We start from the raw sequence: 14,726 nt of genomic DNA, 5'->3' as shown, positions 1-14,726 counted from the left end.
CTGCAACTACGGGCGTTCAATAGTGAGTACTAAGGTATGCGGATTGCACTACCTTGTAGTTTAAATATGGATTGCCTACAGTTAACATATCAATTGCCTACAGTTTACATCTGAATACTTGTGTGTGCGGGGCCCAGTATAAGAGTACAGTGACTGCACCGGGGCCCGCTGCGAGTTGCCTCCAGCCCCTCCTCCCTCCCCGCTGATACATTGCAGCCTGCGATGTAAAAATGTCAGCCTTCGCCCCATAAGACACACTGTCATTCCCCCCCCCCCCACACTTTTTTTGGGGGAAAAGTGCATCTTATGGGGCGAAAAATATGGTATATGGTGTATTTATGTGTGTTGCATATTTATGGTGTATGTATATGTAAACATGTGTCGTGACGCCGGCTATCTGCCGTTGAGTAGGGAACCTGTTGTTAAAAATTTGAATCCCACCCCTGGAGACAGTGTTCAGTTAAAGAAGAGGTCTTTAAACAAATGATTAGCAGGGTTCTTGGAGTCAGACCCCCACCATTCCTGAGGATAATATACATGCGCTGTAAGACCCCTTTAAATTGTGAATGTAAGACAAATAACCTAAGACCAATTTTGTAAATTTCATTTGTACAGACTGCAAATATATATTCCATTTGGCCAAATAAAAAATAACAATAGAAAGTGATCTGAAAATCACTTTTTGATCTTTAGAACATTGTAAAAGACGTCAAGACAGAGAAACCTATTCACAAAGACTAGAGAGTAATTTAAAACCAATTGACTATGTCATTCTCCTTGAAAAGACTGGTTTTCTAGGCTGTGGGCCAATGTTTTATATTCATTTAGTATCACAGTGAGCACCTTTGAATGTTGGATTGCACATGCTGTACTTATGCTCCGAGCATTGTATGCTTAGAAAATGTTCTCTTTGACTGTGCCAATATACTATGGTAATGCCAAGAAAGTGGAGACCATTACCGGGGGTAGAGGTGCTTAAAGAACTGCCTAGTAAATGGTTTCAAGTAGGAAAATAGCAAAACATTATTTTAAGTAATGTCCTCCTTTGCATCATTTGTCCCCATCTTTCAAATAACCATTGTTACACTAGACCCTTTTTTACAATGGCAGATCCTGGGTGTTGTCCAGTCTCCTCCTCAGACAACCAATTAATAAAACCTGTCATGGCAGCATGTTATAGAGCAGGAGGAGCTGAAAAGACTGATAAATAGTTTAATGGAAGCGATTCAGTATAATAAGGCCTGTTTTTACACTTGCGTTGTTGTTTTCCAGTATTGAGATCCGGCAGAGGATCTCAAAACCGGAAAAAAGGGTATTGTTTAGTCCTAATGCATTCTGAATGAAAAGAAATCCATTCAGGATGCCTTTCGTTCCGTCAGCATTCCGTTTTGTGATAGAAACAGAACAAACTGTGTTTTATTAATATAATCCCTAAACTTTCTAATCCCTAAATTCAATCGTACAAGTAAATCTGAGAAACTTTGTAATAAATGTGATCAGAGAAAAATCAGTTAATCTCTACTCACTAGCTCTGGGACAACTGAGAATTGGATATGGAGTCTGCAGAGAGGGGTAAACTGCTAAAAAAAAATGCATGATACAACAGGTCATAATTATTCAATCTCCAACTTTGATAGATGTAAAGAGGGACACCACCACAGCACGCCATGGCCACATACTGTAGTCACACATCTATCCCTGCCCAATCCCTATCCCTACATGCCCAATCCCACCCTGTTCCCTTTTTTGTATCTAGACAGTATTAGTGCTCCTTTGTGCCCCCCACACAGTAAGGATTCTCCCTTAGTGCTCTACACATAGTAAGGATGCCCTCTTAGTGCCTTGTCACACAATAAGGATGCCATCTTAGTTCTCAGATCAGAGTGGTGCTGCCTCCTTGGTGCCCTTTCACAGTAAGGATGTCCCTTTAGTGCCCTTTCACAGTAGTGATGTCCCTTAGTGCCCTAACACAGTATCTCTGCCACCCAGAAAGTAATGATGCCCTTTTAGTGCTTGGATGGTTGGGAGGCATGACATAATAGCCAGATATATTGTTATTCCTTAGTTACATATATATGAGAGATTAAGAGTCTCGTGGATGTTCCGACCTAGTGATTAGCAGTTATATTTCTATACACGCTTGTATGGGAAGACTGCAAATTATTGAATCCCTCTGCCCACTGGACTACTAAGTAGGTATTTGAATTAATACAGTACAAATTTTACTGAATTTGTTTTCCACAAAACTATATACAGGTATCAGTCTGCTCGGCTTCTCCTACTCTATAACGTGCTGGCTGCAGGTAAGACTGCATGTATTATGGGACAGGTTCCCTTTAGTGTAAAACTCACATCAGTGGTGTACCTGCCAAGACACAGGCCACACTATCACTATGGGACTAACCCACTGGGCACTAGAAAGGGCCTGAAGCCAAACCACTACTTTCTTAATGGCTAATTCTGTGCAGGAATCTGTGCAAGTGTTTCTTGGGCAGCTATACGATGCCTGCAGTAAGTTTGGGGCATTATAAACGGCTTCTGCTGTCCCATTACATTACAATACAGGCTCTTTTCAAGTTACACCTCCTAGTTGCCCAGTTTGTGAATGCAACTTAATGTAAAGGGATTGTCCTACACTGGGCGTTCATCACCTATTCAAAGTAATAAATACAGTGAGGAGAAACATGGGGCGTTAGGATCCCTATTCTAGTGATCAGTGGGGCCCCCAGCAATCAGACATTTTTACCATTTGGATAGCCATATTTTACTTTCACCTGTCTTGGTAGACAGGTCTGCTTTAAGTAACACCTAAATGCTGTATCAGTCTTAGTAACAACTCTATTTGAGCCATTTTGGGGTTAGGAATTTATCTGGCCATCTGGATTTAACATCTGCACCCCATAGTCTGGGAACTGCAGAAAGGGTTAACAAGAATAAAATAGCACGCCTGTGGTTTTTACTGGAAAGTGTCCTTAAAAAGAGAGTCAGGAAGTACTACTTTTACCATTATTGTTGCTGCCAATGCACAGTTATTGAGAGAATACTACACTGGGATATACTTTGGAGCTGTGTCTTTTACTGCTATATGTACTCCCTAACTAGGCTTGAACTGTCCTATATATACTGTGGTGCTACCCCATCTAGTGGTGGAATGTATGTAATGCACCTGACAGCCTGATAACAGGGATTTCACATAATAATACAATACAGCATGATATTACAGATGACAAAACAAACTTTTGCAGTGCCCACGTAAGCTAGTGGGACGCTGCATACCCCCTTTGTTTAATATGTTTCAACGTCGACACATTCTTGACGAAGTCTCCTGAAATATATAAATGGGGAAAGCATGCAGACAAGCATACAGATATAAATAACAAACAGCATGAAATATACATTATAAAAATACACTTTATAAAAACACAATGAATTATGTGGTTCACAATGCAAAATGGAATGTGGGGCGGCGTTTCTTCTGATCTTGCCGGTGACACAAATGGGTGTTGATCTTGCAAACATAATATAAAGTCCATGGCAAAGTCCAACCAAGTCTTTAGAATATTAAACTTTTTAAGTGCAGCATAATAAAGAAAGTGCAAAAAGTCTGTTGAATTGCAAACATAAGAATGTCATAGAAACAAGCACAGAAGAATGTCTTTCTGGGTACCTGGCTTAAACAATGTTATAGTCCTGTTGCATAATCCTCATCAACCTGAAAAGGCGCAACTGGGACTGGGACAGAAGGAAAAACACAGGCCAGAAGGGGTTCTGGTAAGTTCCTTAAAGGGCCAGCAGGCTGAGCAATGACCTAAAACAACTGTCACCGTGTCTTTAAAAACTGACAACAATCCATGCTGGGCAACAAAGAAGGACTCCCTAGTAGCACAGTCATTGTAGAATGGCCTACAGGCCTACTCACAGGTATGGATTCGGTGGTGAAGGCACATCTGTAGATAGTGGACTCCCAGAATCCCACTTATCCGGAGATCATCCATCAGGGACAGCTCCCATTGGACAATGTACTGGCATAGTTGGTAGCTTTAACTGCCTCCGAATTTCATTGAAGATAGTGATCTTCCCTCTGGTCACTGGCTTGCTCATCCCTTGTGGCAGTTCCTGGAGGGACAAACTTTGCAGCCCCCGAACGCACCCTTCTTTGGAATTCGGCTTACAGATAGAAGCGGTCTTCTTTTTAAGGCGTCTTCTCCGGGGTTCGGATCGAGGCCCTTGTAGTGAGGACACGATGGTGGGCTGGTAGATTTCTTTTTTCCCCAACCATGGGGGATCTGCCATATTTAGGATTACCATAACCTCCTGACCAATCAGCATAGGATCACCATCTCCTTTGCAGACTTGCACCCTGTTACCCTGGGGTGGCAAACACAAGTTTAATTACCTGACCTAGTTATCGCTGCAGGTTATATACCTATGTTTTTTCCCTTTGTACTTATTCCCCTGAAGAGCCGACACGGACAGAAATGTGCCACGTCGGCAGGTCATCAGGAACGCATTAGCTGGCCACATTCATCATCAGATTGAGGGATCAGGTCCGAAGTAGGGACAGGTATCCGGACGGGGTCACCCCTGTTGGGGGGGGTGCTCTGTATTAATGGGCAGAATGAAACCAGTCCCCTTCCCCACTCATACGGTTTAATTGGGCACAGCTCTGCATCGACTATGCAGACGCCATTTAATACTGTGACCTTCCATCCGGCCTACACCTGATGTCCTTTGGATATATATATCCATGGACACATTCGCTGATCCCATTGCCCATATTGGTCTGGTAAGACTGCTCGCACCTTTCAATAGGTGGAGCAGGTTTATATTTACTCTACCAGTGCTGGGGTACCAGGCTTGGACCCCTCATGTCTTTTAGATTATTGCGTCACAGTGGTGCGTTTTAGTTGCATACTTAATTAAAAGTTATGTTTTAGATACTGACACTCTCCCCTTGAGGGCTTACTTCTTGATTGATATTTGAGTGCTGCTTAAGCCTACACACGTTTAGAGCTTTCATTTGTGTTGTAGGCTGCCACACTACATTAGTGCTTGCCGTTCCTGTCTCGTACAGGCACTGCGCTGGAGTGGTGGATGGCCTTTGTGGAAAACTCGGCCACTCAGGGTTAGGGAATTCCTCCGTGGCTTCCTCCTTGCGTTTCCTCTGGCTCCCGTTGGGCCGTGGCTTACTCCTCGTGAGTGCCGCTGGAGTCCGGTCTCCTCCTTCAGCAGTGTTGGAGGTAAACGGATCCCGTTGAGCTTGTAGGGGCTCTTCTGGCCTCAATGGTGGACTCACTGTATAGTACGAGCCATAGCGGGAGGCCCATGCCTTGTTCATCAGTTCGTAAAAGTTGTCACGTTCCCCTGCCAGGTAAAGATCGCCCTCCGACGACCATTGTGATGGCTGTGGGCCACGACGGATCTCCGCTGTCCGCAGGGCAGCCTTAGGTAGCTTCGGCATCGTGTCTTCTGAAGCGGTTAGTGATTTTGGCTCATTGTTAGACCCTGCGGGTACATTTGCTGCCATGCTCATGAATCTTTCTTCCTGCGTGTCTGGAAGCAGTCACTCATCTAGCAGACTGATCCACTGATCATGCAGGCTCCACCTTTTCTTTTGCACGCCCCCTAGGTTCTGCAGCATAGGGGAGGCGGCGCTCATATTGTAATCCATGGTAATGAAGTGATGTCGCAGTAGAAATTATTTTCCCGCACTTTTCAAGGGGCGGCGCTCTATTTTCCCGCCGAACAGTGTGTTTTGCAGAGTGATTGCGCCATAAATCAGACAAGAAGGTCCCTGGCGGCCATTTTAGGTTCAAGGTCAAAGTCAATTCAGTCACAGCAAAAATCTGGGTTTTTCTAAGTTTTAATAGTGTGATTTCAAAGTAGATAATTGGCACAGTATATCCAGGCAGTTTCTAAGCAGTTTAAACTGTTCTTTAGCCCAATAAAACAGTCAAACAAATGGGGCTCATTCACATAAGGCACAGAGGATATAGATCCTGTTCTATAAGGCACAGAGGATATAGATCTGTGACACCAATTTGAAATTGCAGCGTGCCACTCCGCAGGTGTAGTGTACAAACAGTTTATCGGTTACTCACGGTTTAGCAGACGCCTCCCTGGGCCAGCAGTGCAGTGAAGGGGAGAACAGCACTGGATTCTCCGGGGGACACTCTATTACAGGGGACACCAGCCAGGTGGTGATTGAGGTGCCCTTGATGGTGCTTGGGTTTCTGAGTGCTTGTGCGGCTGGGTTCCTGACTTAGGTATTGTCGTGACGCCAGCACCTTGATGGTGCAAAATGTTAAGAGTTGTAGCAGTATGAAGTTAGAAGAACGAGGCAGGTTTAAATCCAACTGGAAACTTTACTATAACTAGGTCAAGTCTTAGTCTTCTACACACAAGTGATGCAACAGAACCCTTATCTGTCCTTAGAATAACGGTGAGGGTGCCAGAAGCTAATAGGTCCTTCACCTAGATACAAAGGAGCCCAGAGCCCAGAATAATGGCCTTGTCCTTCCTTTGTCTTTATCCAACAATAAACTTGACGAAATTCATTTGCTACTCCGGAAGAGTGAATGGTAGAATATAGACTTTACCTCTGCCTATCTTCCTAGCTTGATACCGAGATACACAATGACTCCTCTGGGCCTCAGAGCCCAAGAGAGAGCTGAGATGAGAGGGGACCTCTCACTCTATCTCCTTCTTCCTGCACACTCTGAACTCAACCATTACATCTTCTCAACTCCCTAACTAAACCTGAACTGTCCTATATATACTGTGGTGCTACCCCCATCTAGTGGTGGAATGTATGTAATGAACCTGACAGCCTGGTAACAGGGATTTCACATAATAATACAATACAGTATGATATTACAGATGACAAAACAAGCTTTTGCAGTGCCCACGTAAGCTAGTGGGACGCTGCAAGTTGTTTAGGTACTCTGTGCCTTTTCTAGTTGTTGCCTTGGTGCCAGCATCACACCCATTAGTCCATGAGATTTTAATAAGCAGATGGCTGCAAAAAGGTTTTTACTATCTTAGCTGTTTGGCAAGCTTTTGTCATCTGTTCGTTTCTGCATGGGGCTCTGCTACGGTGCACTTGGAGGCTGTAACCCAGAGCCATGGGGGCTTCGCCTGGCAGCAGGGATGCTGTTGGACTGCTGGGTTACTCCCCCTGTGGTGCAAAATTGCAGTGGCCACTGTGCAGTTCTGCACCCAGCTTTAGAGCAGGGATGCCCAACCTGCGGCCCTTCAGCTTTTGTAAAACTACATCTCCCACCATGCCCTGCTGTAGGCTGATAGCTGTAGGCTGTTCGAGCATGCTGGGAGTTGTAGTTTTGCAACAGCTGAAGGGCCGCAGGTAGGGCATGCCTATATATAGACCCAGTTTAAAGTGTAAGGGGGGCTTATACGTTTAATTTTTGAAAAATGATGCTTAGCAGCAATAGACCATTGTATACTGCTGGAGTTGTTTAACTAGTCTACGGCCCTTTCTGGTTTATGCATTGGCATTGGCACTCCACCCTTTTCACCCAGGGGATTTTATTTTATTTTGAAGAACCATTTTACCATATTACATGATTTTACACCAATATACTATTTATTAGTTGAAATAACCAATGAGGATGACAACTGTATCACCATGCTAAGCAAACATGGTATAAACAGAGGTTTCCATGGAAATAAGACAATGATGTTCCTATGCCAGCAGTACATAATTACAATGCATGTAGGGTTGCTATGCTTTGTATATTGAGTTTGAGTGTATATAGTTTATACATATTTTCCCTCTTGAATTATGCATATGCTTTCTTCGTGTCAGATCGATGGTGCACCTGCTGTCTGATAAATTATTAACTTTGCAGTATGTTCACCTCCTTCTTCACTCATATGTCATGTGCTGTTTAGTCGGATGCTTTTAGTATATTTCCTGTGTGTCATTGTTCACACTTTTGATGAACCAGGTAGACCAGATGATCAGTGCTATACTACATGAAATTTTTGAAGGACAAGTAAAAGGCAAATACATTTGAAATACCTAATATGGACATCAATTATTTTTTTAGCACTAATGCTGAATCTATGGCTTCAGTATATAGTGGCCTTCTATGTATAAAGCCTAGGTTTACCTAGGCTACAATAAATGAGAAAAATAAAAAATGAATCAACTTTCCAAATAGTCTTGAATCTATTTATATACAGCTGTGATACAAACCTATGTGTCTCTATGGTAACAGACTACAAACAAAGCCTGTGCAGTCTGATCCTACAATCATTCTTCTTCTTTCCACCTGTTTTATTCCTGTGACCTATCGAATGTATGTTCAGTGGAAGTAGCAAACAGATGGAAGTGAGTATTACTGTGGGATCAAACTACACAAGGTTTGTCTGTAGTCTGTTCCCATAGAGACACACCAGACATGTAATAGCGGTAGACACACAATGATAAAAGGTATGTATTGACAAAGGGAGTCATTTACTAATCTGAAATACAGTACGCCTAAATTAGGCATATTTCAGGAGCAGATGGCGACACAACTCTTAGTTGCACCGCTATCTGCGACTTTTCCCCCCTAACGCCAGGCCTAAAATTGTGGGCCTGGCGGGGAGGGGGACAGGCCGCACGCCCATCTCACTCATCATTTTCTATGCCTATTTTAGGCGTAGAAAATGGTCTAAATGTAGGACAGCTCGGAAGTAGTGATGAGCGGCATAGTCAATATTCGAATTCGCTATATTTTGCGAATTGTTGGCCGAATATTCATCATAAATTTGCAAATTCGAGAATTCGTGATCTCCAGTCATTGTTTACTTGTTTGCGAAAAATTAGCAATGTAATATATTCGCGATAAATTCACGATAAATTCACAATAAGAATATTCAACACTATTCGCAAATACGAATATATAGCACTATATTCTAAATATTCTCAAATTCTCAAAGTGGCGATATTAGCAATTAAAATTTGCGATTCGAATATTCGCGCTCAACACTACTCAGAAGCTGTCTTACTTTTAGAACTGGTGCTGGATGGGCCAAAGTCATAACTTTGGCGGATTCCCCGCCAGGTATGGGCCTTTATTAAGACCGTCGTCTAAAACGCTGGTCTTAATAAATGTGCCCCAAAGTTCCTTTGTTTTTGTTTTTAGCTGCATGGGGATATTTGGCCACATTCAGACATATGGCAATTGTTAATATCTATCCATGCAGAAATATGAGAATACTGCAGATTTGAGAATCCTCAGCATGTCCATTATGTTGCAGAAAACACACAGATTTTTATAGAGGATTTCACCCTTGGCAATACAGAGTCAAAGCCACTGAATATCTGTGGCAAAATCTGCATGTGAAAGAGGTTCAGAGAATATCTGCCACCTGTAGACTAAGGGTACGTCTACATGCAGGGCCCGGCGCCACCCATAAGCAGAGTAGGCCACCACGTAGAGCGCACTCTTGCTGGGGGCGCCGGCGCTCTGGAGTCTGGCCGCAATAGATGTCACAGTAGCAGACTGGTACTAGCAGTGGCGTTGCCAGGGGGGTTCGGCGGGTGCTGGCCGCACCGGGTGACATGTCTGATGGGGTGATCCCGGTCCGGACACAACACGCACGCCTGTGCAGCCAGCCCCGCCCCTTTAAACTTACACTGTCCCAGCTCCCTGGCAGCGGCGGCCCCGGCGCTGCACTATCCTCCTGAGCACGTACAGCATCAGGATGTAGTGTGCGCACTATGACCTGACGCTGCACGCTGTCAGGTGACACGAGGAGCACGAGGAAGAGTAGCCGCAGCGTTCTAGGTAAGTATTGTAATATGTAGTTAGTTCTGCATGCCGCAATGATTTAAGGGCGTGGTTAATGGGCGGAGTCAAGGGGGGCGGCAAAATTAGCTTTTGCCTAGGGTGGCAAAAATCCTTGCACCAGCCCTGTCTACATGGCAACATGTGCTGCTCGACTCCATGTTGCAGAAAAGTTGTAGGACACAAAAATATGTCCAACTTGTCTGCAACCAACTTGTTAGAACTATGATTTGGCTGTGAAAACCCAGCCAAGCCACAGGTGAGTTGCAAGTGAGCCATGCGTCGCACGTGACAAGTGATCGGTGACACAAAATACAGCATATCTGGGTTTTTTGTGACTGTTGAATTACAATCTCAGCATTTTGCATTGCGACATTACATGAAATGTTGTGCGAGTTTCTTGTTGAGCGACACACGTAGCCGTACCCTTATTAGAAAACTGAGCATCCACCCCCCCCCCCCCCCCCCTCATAGATGACAGGTGTGTTAGTAGTTCATCAGTATTTTGTTCTGTTCAGGGAAAAAATTGATGGTTTTGCATCAGTAAAAAGCACATTACATCCAGATACCTTCCGTTTTTCATACAAGCCCCATTTACTTCTATGGAGCCAGAGCTTCGTGAAAAACGCACAATATAGAGCATGCTGTGATTCTTCCTGAACGCAGAAATGATGTGAGAAAAGCTACACTCATGTGCACAGACCCATTGAAATGAATGGCTCAGGATTCACTCCGGATGTTATGCGTTCACTACATGCTTCACATCCAAACAGAAAACGACAGTTTTCCATTTGCATCACTGAGTATGTTTTTTTTCTTCCTATGACGTGATCAAATACAGCTAATTATTGAATGTTCCTGGTGTACAGAGAAACCGCCTGCAGCTTGCTCCGTATTTTTGGGTCCTCTCTTGGGAGATCCCTATGTAAGCACAAATGATGCAGAAGAAAGATATGTATTGAAACATGTTTTTACATCAAATTTTTATTATATTGGCTTTTATTTTTGGCTTCACTTGTTCACTGGTAATAGATAGTTAACTGAATGTCACCTGTCCTCAAAGAATGACGTATGTCACAAAACTCAACAGCCAGTCATATTTGCATAGACACAAATTCATGTGAATAGCTGATAGGTTTCTGACCCTTTAAGGCTAGGGCTACACGATGATCTTGGGCAGGGTTGGACTTTTTCCCATTCTGGGGTCACAGCTGCAGCAACCAACCCCCCATTCATTTCTATAGCTGCCCTGCTACACTGCGATCCTTGGTCACGCGACACCTGTGGCACCCAAAATGCCATGTAACCCTACCCTCAGGCAGAACTGGTATCATAGTATACTATAAATTGCTGACATTTTCAAATAAAGCTTTTGGCCAAGCACTTCTATAGGTGAAACAAGCCTGCAATGTATAACTACTTCTACTAAGTGGTGCATGATAAGCATGGTTAGTTAATACAAGTAAGGGGTAACCCGATTTGGAACCCCCTCTATCCATGACTCTAGATGACCCACAAGTTCTAGGCTTATCCAAGCTTGAGGCCCTCCTTAAGATGAATTACCAAATTTGAACTGCTAGAAACTTTAGATGTAACCAGGGGCGGATTGGCCATAGACCTTCCAGGGAAATGTCTCAGGGGACCGATGCCCAGGGGGCCGCCTGAGCCCTCCTCCTTACGTCCTGCCAGTGGAAGTTTGTGGGATGTATTTTGTGCTGCTGGGGGCAGTATTTTGTGATGGGGTGCTATAATGTGCCACAATATGGTATAGATAGCACCGCCTACTTGTTTTGGCCCTGCCTTCCATCAATTTGGACCTGATTACAAAATGGGGCCACTTTTAGTATTTTTTCCAGGGCCACTTTAAATTCCCGGTCCGTCCCAAAGGCTCTGATAGCACATGTCACAGTGTTATCCCGTTTATCTCGTGACAAAAGCCATTAAAATCCATTGAAGAGTCATTTAACATTTTCTTGCCATTCTTTAACCATCACGTTTTGCTCGGCTGCATCCGTACTTCACGTTTCCCATTAAATTATTTTCTTCTTTATATTTTTTTTGCCCATTTAAACTACTTAAAAATTCTTAAAAAAACATTTATACTATTTAAAAATTCTTCTCTACTCCCATAGCCCCTAGTTTATTTGATCATTAAAAATCTTGTTTCATTTTTAATCATTTTGAGCCATTTTATTTCTCATTTATTCTTATTAATAATAAATACAATTAGTTTAAAACGTGGGATAATTAATGTAATTTAACTGTAAAACTACTAAATTTAAAGCAAGTAATTAGCAATTTTAAAATGAGTGCATTTTTTCTACAGATTATTCTTTCCAAGTAAAATAGAATGATTTTGTTACATATATTATATACAATATACATTATTTTATTATATATTTACTCAATGATGTATATAAACTATATATATATATAAATATATATATATATATATATAGTTTTATTAACCTTTTGCAACCTATTGAACGTTTATTGTGCACTTTATATACTTTATATAATTTATGATCTTTACAGACTTTATAGTTTGTATAAACATTTCTAAAAATGATTTTATATATATATATATATATATATACACACACACACACACATCGGTATATATATACAGTTTAAAATTACACATCATATGGTTAGACATAAATATATTAGATTTTTTTTCCCGTCTCTCATTACTTACCATGTTGGCTGTCGTTGAGTGCACGCTCCTAGAGTCTGGGATGAAGATGTCAGGAATTGTAGATGTAGGGATGCCCTTTGTGTTTGCTGTGCAGGTGAAGTGCTCTGAAGGCTGACAGAATATCACTGAGGACAGTCTATCCCTGGGCGTAGCTCTTAGTCACGCAGTGGTGGCACTGGCTTACAGGCTATTCAGAACAATAGAGGTGGAGATACTGCTGATGTTGTTTTTACCTGTGATGCTTTTTTTTTTCATGTGAGATTTTTGAAACATGTTGTAGTTTTCCATCAGCACAACATAAAACTAAATTTGATAAATGCAGGTAAAGACTGGTTTGTGAATGTGAAACTACACGTATAATTGCAAGGTATTAATATACTGTATGAGGGGTTTATTTACCTTACTATAGTATCAAGAAATATACAGCATTTAAAAAAATATAGATTTATTTAAATATAGATACAAAATTCTACGAAAAAGATATATAATTTTAATCATACTTTTTAGACCGCTGTATTAAGGTTTAAATTTAGGGTCTGTTCTAGAGCTGAAACATGTAGTGGGCCTAAGAGTGCCCCCCATAGGTGAGGTTGAAGAAGTCCTAGACTCTCATGTTCTGGGATAGAGGCCTGTGACGAGTGAGAACCCAATCCATGTTGGGGGACCCATATGTTAAATGAATTGTCTGGTATTAGAAAAAGGGAGTGCCCATTCACTTAAAGGGGTTATCCCATAACTAATATTAAAAAAAAATCATACATAATCTAGTACGTGGAAGTCTCTTTCTAACAAAGCTAGAACCAGCCCTGTACCTCGCATGGATCCAGAAATCTCCCCATTCATTGCTCTGCTAGATTTATATCAAGCTGGCAGCTCAGAGGGAGTGTCTCAGCTTTACCTATCACAGCTCAGGAGGCAGTTGAAGGATAAAAAACTGAGCATGTGCGGCCACCTCAGTGAGCAGGACAAAGAAATAGGAAAAAACACAAACAGCAGGTGGAGCTATACAGATACATTTTATTGAATAACTCAGTGGCTATGCTAAATTTTTACATGCAATTACAAAAGTATTCAGATCCAGGTGCTGCTTTGAAAACTGTAGAATATTTTATGTTGGACAACCCCTTTAAGTGGGAATGAGTTGGAATACCAGACAATACCAATGGTACTTTGGCAATATGCTCATGGTGCTCCAAAATTGACTTTTTCCCCTTTTATCTAACTTGTAAATTTGCAGAAAAATCAACTTCAATCCCTTTCCCCGTTATATGCAAATTAGCTGCTTCAAGTCAAGTAGGCCAGCGCTGTTGTCCTCAAAGTCAAAATTTCCACACTGGATCCCTGCCTCCTACATCTCGATTGATGTTCCCTGACTCAAAGAACGTCATCCCCTGGCCCTCCTCAGATCCTGCGCAGGTTCTATTTGGTTGCATTTCCAGTGCATGTCCACTGACTTTAGGTGTTTAGCCACTAGTTGCAAGGCTTCACTGCACTTGCGCCATACATTCGAGAGAACAGATCCCCGGCTGCAGCATATTGGATTGGTACTGTGGGCATATTGGATTGGTATGACATAAACAAGCTGACAGGTTCCCTTTAAAGGGGTTGTATTGTGAAGCATATTTTACATTTTTTAAACCAGCATCTAGAACTGAATACTTTTTAAATTGCATGTAATAAAAAATGGAGTATTGGCAGTGAGCTTTTCTATAAAATGTAGCTTTATAGCGCCACCTGCTGTTTGTTCTTTTCTTTATTTTTTGTCTGTCTCACTGAGCTGGTCGCACTTGCTCAGTTTAAATCTTCAACTGCCACCAGCCATATGTTCTGTTAGAAGCTGTGGCAGTTACAGGGAGAGAACTGCAGCAGAAAGGACACACCCCTTGAGCTGCCAAGCAGAATATAATCTAGCAGAACAATTGTAGCAGTGAACGTGGAGATCTCTGGATCCATGTGAGGTACAGTCGGTGCCAAAAGTTTTGAGAATTACATAAATATTGGAAATTGGAAAAGTTGCTGCTTAAGTTTTTATAATAGCAATTTGCATATACTCCAGAATGTTATGAAGAATGATCAGATGAATTGCATAGTCCTTCTTTGCCATAAAAATTAACTTAATCCCAAAAAAAACTTTCCACTGCATTTCATTGCTGTCATTAAAGGACCTGCTGAGATCATTTCAGTAATCGTCTTGTTAACTCAGGTGAGAATGTTGACAAGCACAAGGCTGG

The 14,726-nt window shown here is 42.2% G+C and overlaps 1 protein-coding gene across 1 annotated transcript in view; it reads right to left on the bottom strand.

The window, feature by feature from the left end:
- DSTN (destrin, actin depolymerizing factor) overlaps positions 1–12,646 on the bottom strand; it is a 58,392-nt gene extending 45,746 nt beyond the window's left edge. The window contains exon 1 of the mRNA XM_044291964.1: positions 12,496–12,646. Coding sequence (XP_044147899.1) covers positions 12,496–12,498 — 3 coding nt within the window. The 5' untranslated portion in view covers positions 12,499–12,646. The remainder of the gene's footprint in view (positions 1–12,495) is intronic.
- Positions 12,647–14,726: the final 2,080 nt, after the last annotated feature.

Source organism: Bufo gargarizans, chromosome 4 (genome assembly GCF_014858855.1).
Source record: "Bufo gargarizans isolate SCDJY-AF-19 chromosome 4, ASM1485885v1, whole genome shotgun sequence".
Lineage (NCBI taxonomy): Eukaryota > Metazoa > Chordata > Amphibia > Anura > Bufonidae > Bufo > Bufo gargarizans.
This window is presented reverse-complemented; position numbering and strand designations above follow the sequence as displayed.